Source organism: Nestor notabilis, unplaced genomic scaffold (genome assembly GCF_000696875.1).
Source record: "Nestor notabilis isolate BGI_N333 unplaced genomic scaffold, ASM69687v1 scaffold1668, whole genome shotgun sequence".
NCBI classification, from domain to species: Eukaryota; Metazoa; Chordata; class Aves; order Psittaciformes; family Psittacidae; genus Nestor; species Nestor notabilis.
Genome location: NW_009941304.1, coordinates 52,753 through 65,504, shown reverse-complemented (window position 1 = coordinate 65,504; position 12,752 = coordinate 52,753). Strand labels below are relative to the sequence as shown.

Here is a 12,752-nt window from a genome sequence, read left to right as displayed (position 1 = left end):
GGCCCCTTCCAACCCAAACCAATCTGTGATTTCATGATTTCCTTCCAGTGCCTCCGTGCAGCGGTGTGTTAAGAGGACAGGTACCCTGCAGTCTCGGGGCTGGGGCTGTGTGGCTGCCAGGAGGGCTCAGCAGAATTGTGTGTATGTAGGCACAGGCCTTTTGATTTCACCCAGGGTTAGCACTGGAGCTGTGTACAGGGCACGTCAGAGGTCAGCTAAGTTCTGGGCTGGGAAAGGTGAGTGTGGGATGCAAGGGATTTTAGACAGGCGCTTCAGAAAAGGCAAGTGAATGCATGGAACTCACTGGGGACATCTCAGGGTAAGGCCATGTGCTTGTCTTACGCCTTTTGTGTGTGTTGCTGAGTGAATCCGTTTTGAAGGCGTTGTTACATGCAGCCTGATAATTTTGTTTAACTTTTTCCTGATATTGCAATCAGAGCTTCATTCTTACCTCTGAAGTTACTGAGATCTTGGGCTCCCCATATCTAAAAGAACTGATTAAAATATTGGTTAAATGTCTGTCCGATAACTGTTTCTTGGTTAAAGCTCTTAGTTCAGGAAACAGAACTCTCTCAGGGCTGGTCCAAGTGTGAGCTAAAATCTTGCTGCCTTCTCTTCCAAGCTGGACAAGCTTACTGGTGTCAGAACACTCTTAGTGGGAAAGCACAGGGTCTGATGAATTTAATTCCTTGGCTGCAGAATAGAGGGACATAAGTGTAATGACTGATTAGAAAACAGGGTTTCCAGTGGAAAGTACAGGTGTAAATTTAGCAAAACAAAGCTGTGTTTACATATATGTAACTTTCTGGGTTTTTTAGGTGTAAACTTTGTTGGTACTATTTTCTTCCAGTTTTTGGTGGTTTTCCCCCACCTCCAGCATTTGTTAATTATTTTAATTGGGCACTGCACATATCAGTAATCACAGAATGGTTCGAATTGGAAGGGACCTTAAAGCTCACCCAGTTCCAACCCCCTGCCACGGGCAGGGACACCTTCCACTAGAGCAGGTTGTTCCAAGCCCTGTCCAACCTGGCCTTGAACACTGCCAGGGATGGGGCAGCCACAGCTTCTCTGGGCAACCTGTGCCAGTGTGTTAATTCAGCTTCTGTATGTAGTGAACTCTCAAATTACATGTCTTAAAAAAGAAGATTTATTTGCTGAGAGCCATCTTTGCAGAGTAGTCTGACTTTGTTCATCACCTTCAGCTGCAGTTATAGTTGTGAAGGCATGTTGCAGGTGTGCAGTTTTATTTGCAGTTCTGGATCAAGTTTTGATACTCTCATTTGTCCTAAAAAAAAGTTGGGGGTGAGGGATGTGGTTAATTGGTTTTACTACAGCTGTGAAAGCACATGCATTCCAGGGGCTTAAAGTTACCTTTCAGCAGTACCTGGGGACAGGACAAGAAGTAGTAAATGCAAATTGAAAGCACAAGAAATTCCTGGACAACCTACTTAAGCAGGGGGTTGAAGCAGGTGATCCTGAGAGCTCCTTCCAACTTCTGTGATTCTGTGACCTAAACCAAGAAAGGGCAAACTCAATCATTCGATGCTCATGTAGTCTGAATTTAAAAAACATATCAATTGCAGAAATGGCCAAAGAGGTAGCTTTTATTTTGCACTTCTAATTCTTTTTAACTTTTAACAAATTTTTATTAGCTATCTTATTGGTGCTTCTTAGGGGAAAAAACAGAGCATACGTTAATGATGGGCTTCATATCTTTGATTAGAAAGAAAATCCCTTCTGTGGGCAGGATATTTTGTTTTCCTAGTCATTATTGAAATTTAACTTGTTTACTATGACTACCACCAAGTGTGGGCACACAGCCAGGGTTTGGATGGAACTTTCAGAAATGCTTAACACATGCCCCAGACAGAATTAGTCTTGGTAAAAGGGGTTAGCAATTGATCTTTTTTGAATCATAGGGTATCTAAGTGAAGTATCTAAAGAAATTACGCTTTTCTCCACTGGATGGTGCTGCTTGCCCAGAGTTGCGTTACTGTATTTAGAATCATTCTGTGAGCGGCCCTGATGATTGGTGCTACTTTCTGAGCTCAATATTTTAGCTGGAAGACAGTGTGTTTCCTTTCTCACTCTTAAGACATCAATGGACAACCATTTCTGACAAACTGTTGACTAAACAGTCTTTTTTGTTGGTTTGTTTAGAGAGGGGAGATGATTCTATGGTTGTTGTATGTGGCATAAAGTTGTTCCTGGCTTTCTGAAATACTTCTCTAAAGATGTAAGCAACTTCCTTTGTTTTCCTGCCTCTAGCTTGCCATATTTGAAAATAAGAGTGTGTTAACCTGGCAAAAATGTGAGGATTAATCCCATAGCAATAGTGGTTTAAAGTACTTGGGTTGCAAGTACTGGGAAAGGGAAGGTCTCTTAAAATTCCAAGCTTAAGACATCTCTAGTAGATGCCCTTATGTTTTTGTTACCATCGCCCTCCTGGGAGTAAAACATCTTCATCAGAGAAATATTCAGAAAAAAGATTAGAAATTAACTTTTAAATTGGATTAGTTGAACTACATCAAACAACTCAGTTTGGAAGTTAATTTAAATTCACATTCAGTTGATGTGGATTACCTCTGCTGCACACGCAAATCCTGAGATAGCATGCAGTGGCTTTACAGCTGCAAGAACTGTGTTGAGTTGAATTCCTTGGTATTTGCAAAGTCACCACCTGGGGAACTAGTTGCAGAGAGCATGACAGAATATGGGCATACTTAAAATATTATAGTTAGATTTAAAAAGAGGCATTGAATAGTTTTTGGTGACTGAGGGAAAGTTGATGTTAATCGAGGGATTTTAAAGAGACAGATTAAGACATAGGATTCAAAAGGAGGGGCTGCTGCTCAGCTGGGCAGCATAATCTCTATTAAGTTGCTTATTTTTGTTGTCTTTTTATGCTGTTTATTTCACTGTCAGCTAAAGACAAAAGCAACAGCCAAGGTGTTCCCTGTCTTTTCAGTACTCAGCTTTTGCTTCCAGCTTGATAACATTTTTAATTCACCCCCCCAGTAAACCACTGGAAACCTGGGTTCTTAGAGATTGTTTGCATCTTGTGTCAGGGAAGATGACAAAGCATGTTAATTGTCCCAGATTCCTAGCTCGATGTTTCCAACACCAGAGTAAATCAGTGAAGTGAGCTACCTCGCTGAGGGAGTGAGTTTCACAGTTTCTGTTCTCAGTGGTGCAGCAGGGAACCGTAATTTGCTTGGGCATTGAAAGTGCCACAGTGGCACTTTACCAGCTGTTGTTAGCAGTACAGGTAGGGCTTGTAGTAGATGTTTCTCTGAAGGCTACCAGTTGGAAGCAAATTGTTGTTTTCCTGCAGAGAAGTGAACCAAGTGAAGGCTATGCCAATTCCTTTCACAGCACTCAGTCATTTAACCTACTGTAAAATCTTTTTTTATGGACTGTTGGGGTTTTATGAAATGCTTATCAGACTATTACTTTTTATGGGGCTACCATACAACACTTATTTTGAGCTTCAAAGCTTTGGAAGTATGTTAAAAAAAGCCACCATCAAGTATTCTAGCAGTATTAGTTCTTCTTTAAGAACGAAACAAAACTGGGCAAAAAGTGAATCAGATATCCCTGTAATAACATCCCTGTAATATTCTGTTCCTCTGGCCCAAATCCTAACTGTTGCATTTTAGGGTTTTTATTAAGCTGAAATCACCGCGGTGGACTTGGCTTCTCACTGACTTTGTATGGCCTTGGGTTAATCGGTCATTTTTGATCCATCATTTCCCATCGTGTGTAATGAAGTTTGTAATCTTCCTGTCTCCCATTCTTTGTTTGTCTTGTTTATTTAGGTTGTCTTCCTGCTTGTGTTTAGGTGCACAGTTAAAGTGGCTGGTTAACTGGGCTAGCTTTTCTTCCTTGCTTTCATTGGAGCTATTCCTGATGATAGAGGCAAGCGCACACATGTGGGCCTGGGGGATGGTAGTTTCTTTAGTAGTCCGCATAGGACAAAGAGCCATGGTTCTCGTTTGCATCTCTTAACACCTGCAATGATTTCTGGTGACTTTTCAGTTTCTGAATCAACCATTTTGTAGCAAATCCAAAAGCTGAAATCCCGCTGGTTTCTGGTCTGCAATTTAGTTTCTCTGGTCACTTAGTTTTGATTTTTGATTTGGCTTTTATTATGAAGGCAAATACTAAAACTTCTGTGTTCTGGTTAAAAGGAAGACTGGCTAGTGGGTATTGTCCAGAACTGGGAAAGCCAGCATCCGTAGTCTCATCCCTTGCAGATTGCATGTTACAGCCAGATGTAGAACAAAGTTGGAATAAATATGGAGTTTAGGCCTGTACACCTAAATGGTAGGCCTTAAAGCCTTCCCTGAATTGCATCTCATCCTTAGGGATGACAACTTCCATAACTATTTCACTTTGGCATTCTTCACATGAATAATTAACATTTTCACTGTTTGGGGTTTTTTTTGTTTGTTTGTTTGTTTGTTTGCTGTTTCCAATATAAGGTTTGGTAAAACCCCCGGAAATTCTTTAGCCTGGCGTAAGTTCTGGGTTATTTTTTTTTTTTTTTGCAATGAAGAGCTTTTCTGGGATTGATTGAATACGGAGAACACTGTGGGAATGTCAGTAGAGCCTGTTTGCATTTTTCCTTCCTGCTCTAGCCCGTAGAAGGCAGAAGTGGTCTGTGGATCCACAAAATAGCGCTTGGAGTAAAGATGAATCTAAATTTGGACAGAAGATGCTGGAAAAGATGGGCTGGTCCAAAGGAAAGGTATGATTTAGAGGAGAATTGTCTGGCTGAAGAGTGGAAGACTGCCAGGGGATTCTTGATCTCAGTGTTTAAAGCAGCCATATTCTTTCTATTTGATTTATTCTCTGAAGTGCACAAAGAATTTGAGCAATGTTAGATTTCTACAGTTTGTTACAAAGGTACTTTCTTGCTTGTTCCTGTCTTGCTTTCTGGTTTTTCTCCTCTCTCTTTGACTTTGCTCCTAAGTGAGAGCAGGAGTTGACCCATTAAATTAGGTGATGGTTAAAGACTTTTAAGTTGCCTTTACACCGTCGGTTCTCTCCCTGGCTTTCGGTACTGTTCAAAGAAACTCCAGGACCTGCTCTAATCTTTCACCTGTTTTTAAAGATTGCTTCTGATCTGTTCCTTGAATGACCAAAATGCAGTGCTGTGAGGTGTATTCCTTCCCACCTCGAGCCTGTACCTGTGGGATTTCTGATGGGTTTCTGGGGCTAAGAATAATCTCTAGGTCAGTGCAGACTTCTCAGTTGCCCCTTAAAAGCAGTTTAACTTCCACATAGGTGCCTCAGCAAAGCTGAGATTTGGGCCTGCACGTCAGTGTGTTTAATGCACACAAAACCCACACGATATTAATTCTTCTCCTAGATTTGCTCTCCCAGCCTTTTTAAAAAGGAATAAAATTAGGATCATTCTTAATTCCATGAATGCATTAAACCAGCAAAAAAATAAGCCTACTCGTGGATTTCTCAGTGTATCCTGCTATTGCCTCAGTTGTCTTACATTTAGCACATATAAATCTGGCTTCTGACTACCTCATTTCATGAACAGGCAGTGGTATCTAATTTAAAGGCTGCTGAAGTCAAGGAACTGACATCAGTTTCACTAGGCTTTAGACCAGCCTGTTAAGAGTACAGAGCTTGAGTACTCTTTTAATGTAAATTGCATGCATATGTGTTTCATGTGTGTAAGATTAAAATAGGTATGTAAACCAGAGCAGGAAAAAATGCCGTTAAATGTCCTCTTTGTATTTTGGGCTGTGGGCTTCTCTGACCACAGATAACACCTTTACTGTTATGAACACTATCTCAGGGTGTGAGAGGAAGGCTTCGCATTTTCTTTTCTGTCTGTCCCCTCCCCATTTTCTTCACAACAATATGTTTCCTACTTGAGCTACTGGATCTTCCTTTACAAGTTATAGCTGTACAGGAAGGATTTATGCCTCCATTCCAGTACAAACTCAGGCAAATGGAACTTAAGCTTGATCAAATTAATGGGCAAATGCCCATCTGTGCAGTGAAATAAAGCTGCTTACACTAGTCCTGTTATTGTATTGGAATTGGGTCACAGTGGGATGTGCAACCAAGTATCCTGCTTGTTTCCATACTTTTTCATTAGCTGAAGTTTCAAGGTAAATTTTCCTCCCCACTGACCAGCTCCCACCAAATCCAGCTCTGCTGGATTTGTAACAGCAACAGCTGCCTTCGAATAGCCCTTATGCCACCAAGTATTAGATATGCACAGGATCGATCCACAGGGCTTCTCTCCACTGCTCTACCACGTACATGTTTATTATAGCCAGATATGTAGCTGATGATTTCTTACTGGTGACAGATTAGGGAAAAAGTGGGTAGTAGATACCAGGAGTAAAGTTTTAAACCAAATGCTTTGTCTTTTTTTCTTTTCTTTGGTTTGCACAGTTAAGAATGATAATACTGGGCCTGAAGATTGCTTCCCAGATTTGAGTGATGATGGATTTTAGGATAGACAAACCCAACATTTGTTTGCTCTGGTATCTTCATCAAATTATGAGTGTGAATGAGATGGAAGAAGTTTTTAATGTTCTGCTAGCTCCAGTCTGATCCTCTCCCCCATTTCAGTCCTATATAGCTTCATTCTGTATTGCACGTTATGTGGCCTCTGTCTTACAGCCATATATCACAGCTGCCTTCCCAGTGACGGAGGTATTTTTCGTGAGAGGCAAGTTCTTTTTATGTAGTGTCTTGTTTTAAAATTGTAAACACTTTGGACTTGCCTAGGAATGTCAGGTGGCTTCCTGATTAATCACCCAGCTACTTAATGTTGTTGCTATTTTAGTGTTTGTAATACTTTGCTGGAGGCTTAAGTAGTAAATTAAAAAAACTTAATATCTCATGTGTGCTAATGCCTCTGAATGAATTCAGTTACAGGCAAGCAAATAAATAGTATGTTGAGATTTCTTGCTGTATTTCATTGCAAACTGCCTTACAGATCAAAACCTTTACTTGCTGCTGTAAAATCCTAACATTTTTACCCTTAAATCCTCCTTAGGGTCTTGGGGCTCAAGAACAAGGAAATACAGAACATATCAAGGTTCAAGTGAAAAACAACACTTTGGGGTTAGGAGCAACTGTCAATTACGAGGTGAGCACTAGACCCAGGTAAGGAAATAGCTCCCATTTCAGCTAAAGCACAATCTTTGTAAAGGGATGTTTGTGAAATCTGTTGTCACATCTGGTGGCAGCATGTACCTATGCCAATGCCTTTGCAGAAACTCTTTACCTGGAGTTTAGTTCTGCTTTGTTGGGTGTTTGAGGAGCAAGTACCTGCTTGGAAAGGTTACAGTGAATTCTGCAGTCCAGCTGTTCTGAGATATTTTTTTTTGTTTCCTAGCAAATCACTGAAATACTTGCTTTTTCCTTATGTCTTCTGCCCTGCTTCATGCCTTCTGTCCCTCTTCTTGGTATAGTTACCTTCTGACTGGAGTTCAGGTACATAGGTAGAGCAGAACATGGTCCTAAAAGTGCTTGTTTCATAATCAACATCTTAAGTAACTGTAACTTTCCTGGAAAAAAATCACAGTGCTATTTCCTGCCTACTTTTGAAAACATCTTGTGCCAATGTGGGACACACAGAGCCAACAGCAGCTCAGTATTAAGAACTTACAAACACAACTCTTATAATTTCTGCTCTTTGGAGTGACTGTAGCAATCACCTGTGTTGCTTCCGAGGGTCCCTTCCACTGACCAGTGTTGAGTATCTACAATTAAGTTACTTCTTAGAGTGCAGAGTCTTAATAGCTGGTTTAGCAAAACTTTCATTAGTTCTGAAGACTTTCACCTTGTATTCATGTGGGTGATATTTACAGGACAACTGGATTGCTCATCAGGATGACTTCAACCAGCTTCTGGCTGAACTGAATGATTGCCATGGACAGGGTGAAACAGGTAGGTTCATGCTTTGCTCAATCAGATGCTGGAAGCTTAGCAGAGTTTCCATTCTGTGTCTTAAAGGCTAGCAGAGGCCCAATCCTTTGGGCTGCTGGTAGTCTTGCTGAGGTTGGCAACTCCCCCTTCTCCCCTGAAATCAGTGGGAGTGGAATGACATGTTGTCATCCATTACCATGCTCAAGTTTGCCTGCATATGTAGATCTCAGTGGATCAGTTTTGCTCTCAGTCAGGCCTCTGGTAAAGACTTTTTGTTGGGAAAGGCAAACATTAAGATTTTGAAGTTGTTTATTTTATCCCGGCCCACAATGTGGACCTTTTGCTGTGATGTTCTACAGCAGCATTTGCTTCTTTATACAGCAACCAGAGCCAGTGAGAAGGCTCACAATGCAATGTGTTTGCCTTCCTTTTACTAATGAACTGTCATACCTGGCTTCCATGCTCTGGTGGTTTCTTAAATGCCTACTTTTCCTGTCCTCAGAGAAATGCTACTCAGCTTTTGCCTCAGAGTTATGCATCTGCTTTGAGTGTGGTATAATGTGATTTTTGTAGCCCTGATGTAGAGCACACAAGTGGGGGAAACTACACAGATTTCCCAAAAGGGCTGTTTGTAAGTCTTTTCATTTTGAAAAGCTTTGTTCAGTTAGACTTTGGTTTGTAATAATTAAGCTGTGTGAAACTGGTGGGTGCGAGCTTACAGGAAGAATTGTGCACATCAAACGGTTTATTATCTCTCCTTTAGTTAGACTCAAGTTTATACTCTGATCTTGTATGTAAACAACTGAGTGTGGAGAGCTGTTAAATGAAGGGCTTTGGTTTGGACAGAGCAGTCCATCCACGTGCTACTAGTGACGGTATTGCCAGCCTAGGGAATCTAGCAACTGTTGATTCATTCGCTCTTAACGCTTGAGCACAGAAGGTTTCCTGGGAGAGGGGAGGTAGAAAAAAGAGGAGGAAAATCAGTTAGCAAGAAGGATCAAACTTGGTTTCTAATCCTAGAGAACTAGGATTAAAATTCTGAACCTGATGCTTTTAAACCACTTTTTCAAATTGCTGTGTAAATTATCCTTGTGCATTGGAGCCCTGATCACAGTCTTGAGGTCCACACAGTGCTAGGTCCTGTAGCTGAAGTCCTGAAGAGGTAGAATAGCATATCATAGGGAAATTCCAAAAGTTCCTTTCTACATTTATAGCTAAATCCTACCCAAGTTCCAGCTTGAGCCATGGGAAGATCAGTTAGGTGTAACTGGTGGGAAACCTGTAAACTGATGAGTGGAGAGCTGAAATGACTTGCCCAAGGGCACAGTGAATCAGCACAGAGGCAGGTTCATTGAGCAAGGCTGTCTTGTTCCTAAATCTGTACAGTATTCCCTTGGTCATCCCTACAGATGGAGAATGGGCCCTGACAACTGTATTTCTCCCTGGTTTACTCAGTTATTTTTTCTTCATCATTTTAGGAGCTGGGACAAGAGTTTTCAATCACTGAGGACAAATTTGGGTGCACGTTGAAAATCCCCGGTCAGAGTCAACATTTAGTGATTTGCAGGCTACAGGCATTGCTCTGAAACTTGGTTTTTTGGCAAGTGTTTAAGCTGGCAAAACTCATTCAGATAGCTCTGCCCGCAGCTGTGCTACAGGATCAAATGTTACATTATTGGCCATCATCCAGTTTCAAATTGCATTAAAAGTCAGCTGAAAAACTTCATTGTTCTTAAATAACTGGTGTAGCTGCCAGAGTTGGATTGCAATTAGAGATCGGGAAGGAAGGGCCCCATGGTGGTTAGTATGCCAACATTCAAATACCCTTGGTGCATAGTTTTAGCTTCCTTTTCTTTCTTCTTTTTTTCCTTGCTGATCACCTAGTGAGGAGTTTTGATTCCTGACTCTTTTGCTGGAATACTAAGTGGTGATAACTGTTGTCCCTTTCCCGTTCATAAAATGAGGCAATGTGCCTTTCGTGTCTGTAATGTGGTTTGGAATATTCATCTCTATCATATTTGCTACAGAAATGACACATGGCTTTATTACTATGACTAAATTGCTTTAAAAAGCACAATAATATTCCTGCAGTGCTAGCTCAGGATTTACCAGTCACTAGAAGACACAGGGATGTACCTACCTGTCCATTGCAAGTGCCAGCATGTTTCAGGAGTGAAATTCCTCCTTGAAGGCACAAGGCGGTGCTGCTGTCCCTTTCGCGGCAAGAATAAAGAGGAGGAGGAAGCCCTGTGGAAATCCTTTGCTGTGTAATGTTCCCTTCTGTGCAAGTGAATCAGAGAGCAGTCTTAAAGTGCCTCATCTCTGGTCAGGGTATTTTAGTTGTGATGCTTACTTTCCCCATAGACCCCATTTATTGAGGATTTTCAAGTTGACTGCAAACTCCTGTCTAAAACTGGGTTTTGGTAGTCCTCTGTCTTCTTAGGGTTGGAAGAGTAGATCGCAAAGTGCTTTCTGGTAATCTGCTCTCTAACTGCAGGCTGTGGATTTCATTTCCCTTGTCACTACCTACCAAACAGTGAAGTGCTGTAATTCCAATGTCAGAAATGCTTGGTCTGCAGAACTTGCAAGGGTGGGATCATATGAAAAAGGTGACTCACCTTGGCCTTCAAGGTATGGGTTGATTTCCCTACCCATCCCAGTTGTCACTGGTAGGGAAAAAAACATCTCACCAGAGTAGACTTTTTTTAGAGTTACAGAACAGAGAATCCTGTGGTGCCTGTTTCTTTTCAGGACAGGACTAATAAAGTAGTTATTAATCAGAGAGCAGGTTACCTGCCTCTAAGAACTTCTTGTAAATTAACAGGCTCTGTGGATTCAAAGAATACGTCTGTACCAGTAAAATAACCTGCCACAGCACAGGAACTTGATCTCTCTACTGTTACATAGTCAGATTAATCCTTTACATGGTTTTGACCTGTACAAGCTAACATTCTCCCAAACAACTGCTGAGCGAATTTGGGACTTAGCCAACCCAGAGACTGTCCCAGTGGACAGTTTAGATGCAGCCCCTCTTCTGCAAGCTAGGAAAATTAAATAATATGGATGTGGCAATTTGTTCTAGCTGGCCTCAGGAACAGAAAAGCTCTGCCACACTTTAATTTCCTTACACAGATGTATCAGACTGTGTCCAGATAGAGACACTTTGTATAGTGTTAGAAGTGAAAAGCCTGTGTTGTTGGTGTTGTGGGTTTTTTTCCCCTTTTCCTTTCTATCCAGTCAGGTGCAGTCTCTTTTTTTTGTACAGTTTCTTACATCTTTGTCAGATTATGGCACTGGAGGTATTTTGTAAACAAACAGCACAATAAACCCTGACTTACTATTCTTTTCTTGCTTTAGAAATGATTTGCCTTTGACTTGGAGTACCTGTATCTGCCTTTTCAAATTACATTAGATTGGAAATGGGAAGGGAAGGGGATGTGGCAAAAAGAAAAAGTCAAGCAGTAACAGGTCTTGGACAAAACTTACCATACTTCCTTCAGTAATACATTGTGATACGTTGAGACTTGGGTTTGAGAGAGAAAGTTGATGTTTGGTGGTTAGAATGTCTCTGTTAGGTTTGTAACCTGTTTGGTTTTGGCTTTTTTAGAGTCCTCAGTGAATAATCAGAAGAAGACATTCAGTCTGGAAGAAAAATCCAAATCTTCCAAGAAACGTGTCCATTATATGAAGTTTGCAAAAGGTAAGGGGAGTTCCATTGTTTCATAAGCTCTAGCCAAGATTAGTTAAAAAAAGTGTCAAGGTGATCTGTTGCCTTCTGGGATCTAAATTTGGCAAGTAAAATCTTGGTTTAGTAATGCTGCCTGCAGCAACTTACTTAAAGCTATAATATGCTGTTCCTCTATTTTGGACAATTTTGAGTGACTTTAAGCTGATATTGTTGAATAAACCAGTTTCTGTCTGAAGGAATCATCAGCTGAATAAAAAAATGGTAAATATTCTGAGTGATCTGTGTGTGGGCAGAGGATGGGGAGGGGAGGCAAAGGTGATAAGAGTTACTTGAGCATCTGCACAGCACTATCCTCTGCAATCTCCGGTAACCCCTGCTGAGAGATCACATGGATAAGATCAGTGGTCAGATTAAAGCTGAATGCAGGAGGAGGGAAAACCCTCTTACATCTACCAGTTACTTTATTGGCTAAATTAGGACAGTAGTTGGTGGCCACAAAAACTATATCAAGAACTCGGGGACTTTCACAGTTTCTTTGTTAGAGTGATGGCGTTATTTCAGCTATCCCTGGTTTTGCCTCTTTGACAGTTGTTCAGTCCCTTGCTTTATTTCTTTAGTGATTGCCTTCCCCTTTCACATACCTTTGTGCACATAGCGTGTGTATACCTGTTTCGTGTGTATACCTGTTTCATGTGTATGGGATAGGATCATTTTCCACTAATGGCTAATTTTTAAACTTAAAGCTCTGTGTAATGGTTTTAGATAGCAAATGCCTCTGCTAAAACAGAAGTGATTAATGTCTGAGTGGAGGCAGAATTCTGATTATTGGGGTTTGGGATTTTGGAATAAGTAATTCGGCCTTGAAGTCAGCATGCTAACATAGAATCATGACCCGTTCACTTTACGACATTTAACAATTGAGTTGGTTCAGGGCTTCCAAGTAGAGAGGCCATGGCCTGTTTGAGGTCGTAGCAAAGAGGATTTGTTTTGATTTGGATTTAACCCTTTACTAAATATAGAGAAAAAAGTGTCTTTTGAGCCAGTAAAATACAGAGGAGGCTTTCATATTAACAGTATTGCTCATTTGTTTGGCTGCAGTGTTTCTATAAGGTAGGCCCCTGTTTGATTGTATCCTCTGCAGTCTAAAACA

At 41.0% G+C, this 12,752-nt stretch overlaps 1 protein-coding gene across 1 annotated transcript in view; it reads left to right on the top strand.

Moving 5' to 3' along the window:
• Window positions 1-1,968: 1,968 nt before the first annotated feature.
• PINX1 (PIN2/TERF1 interacting, telomerase inhibitor 1) overlaps window positions 1,969-12,752 on the top strand; it is a 58,757-nt gene continuing 47,973 nt past the window's right edge. Inside the window, exons 1-5 of the mRNA XM_010020799.1 lie at window positions 1,969-1,987; window positions 4,644-4,753; window positions 7,040-7,132; window positions 7,857-7,935; window positions 11,522-11,614. Coding sequence (XP_010019101.1) covers window positions 1,969-1,987; window positions 4,644-4,753; window positions 7,040-7,132; window positions 7,857-7,935; window positions 11,522-11,614 — 394 coding nt within the window. The remainder of the gene's footprint in view (window positions 1,988-4,643; window positions 4,754-7,039; window positions 7,133-7,856; window positions 7,936-11,521; window positions 11,615-12,752) is intronic.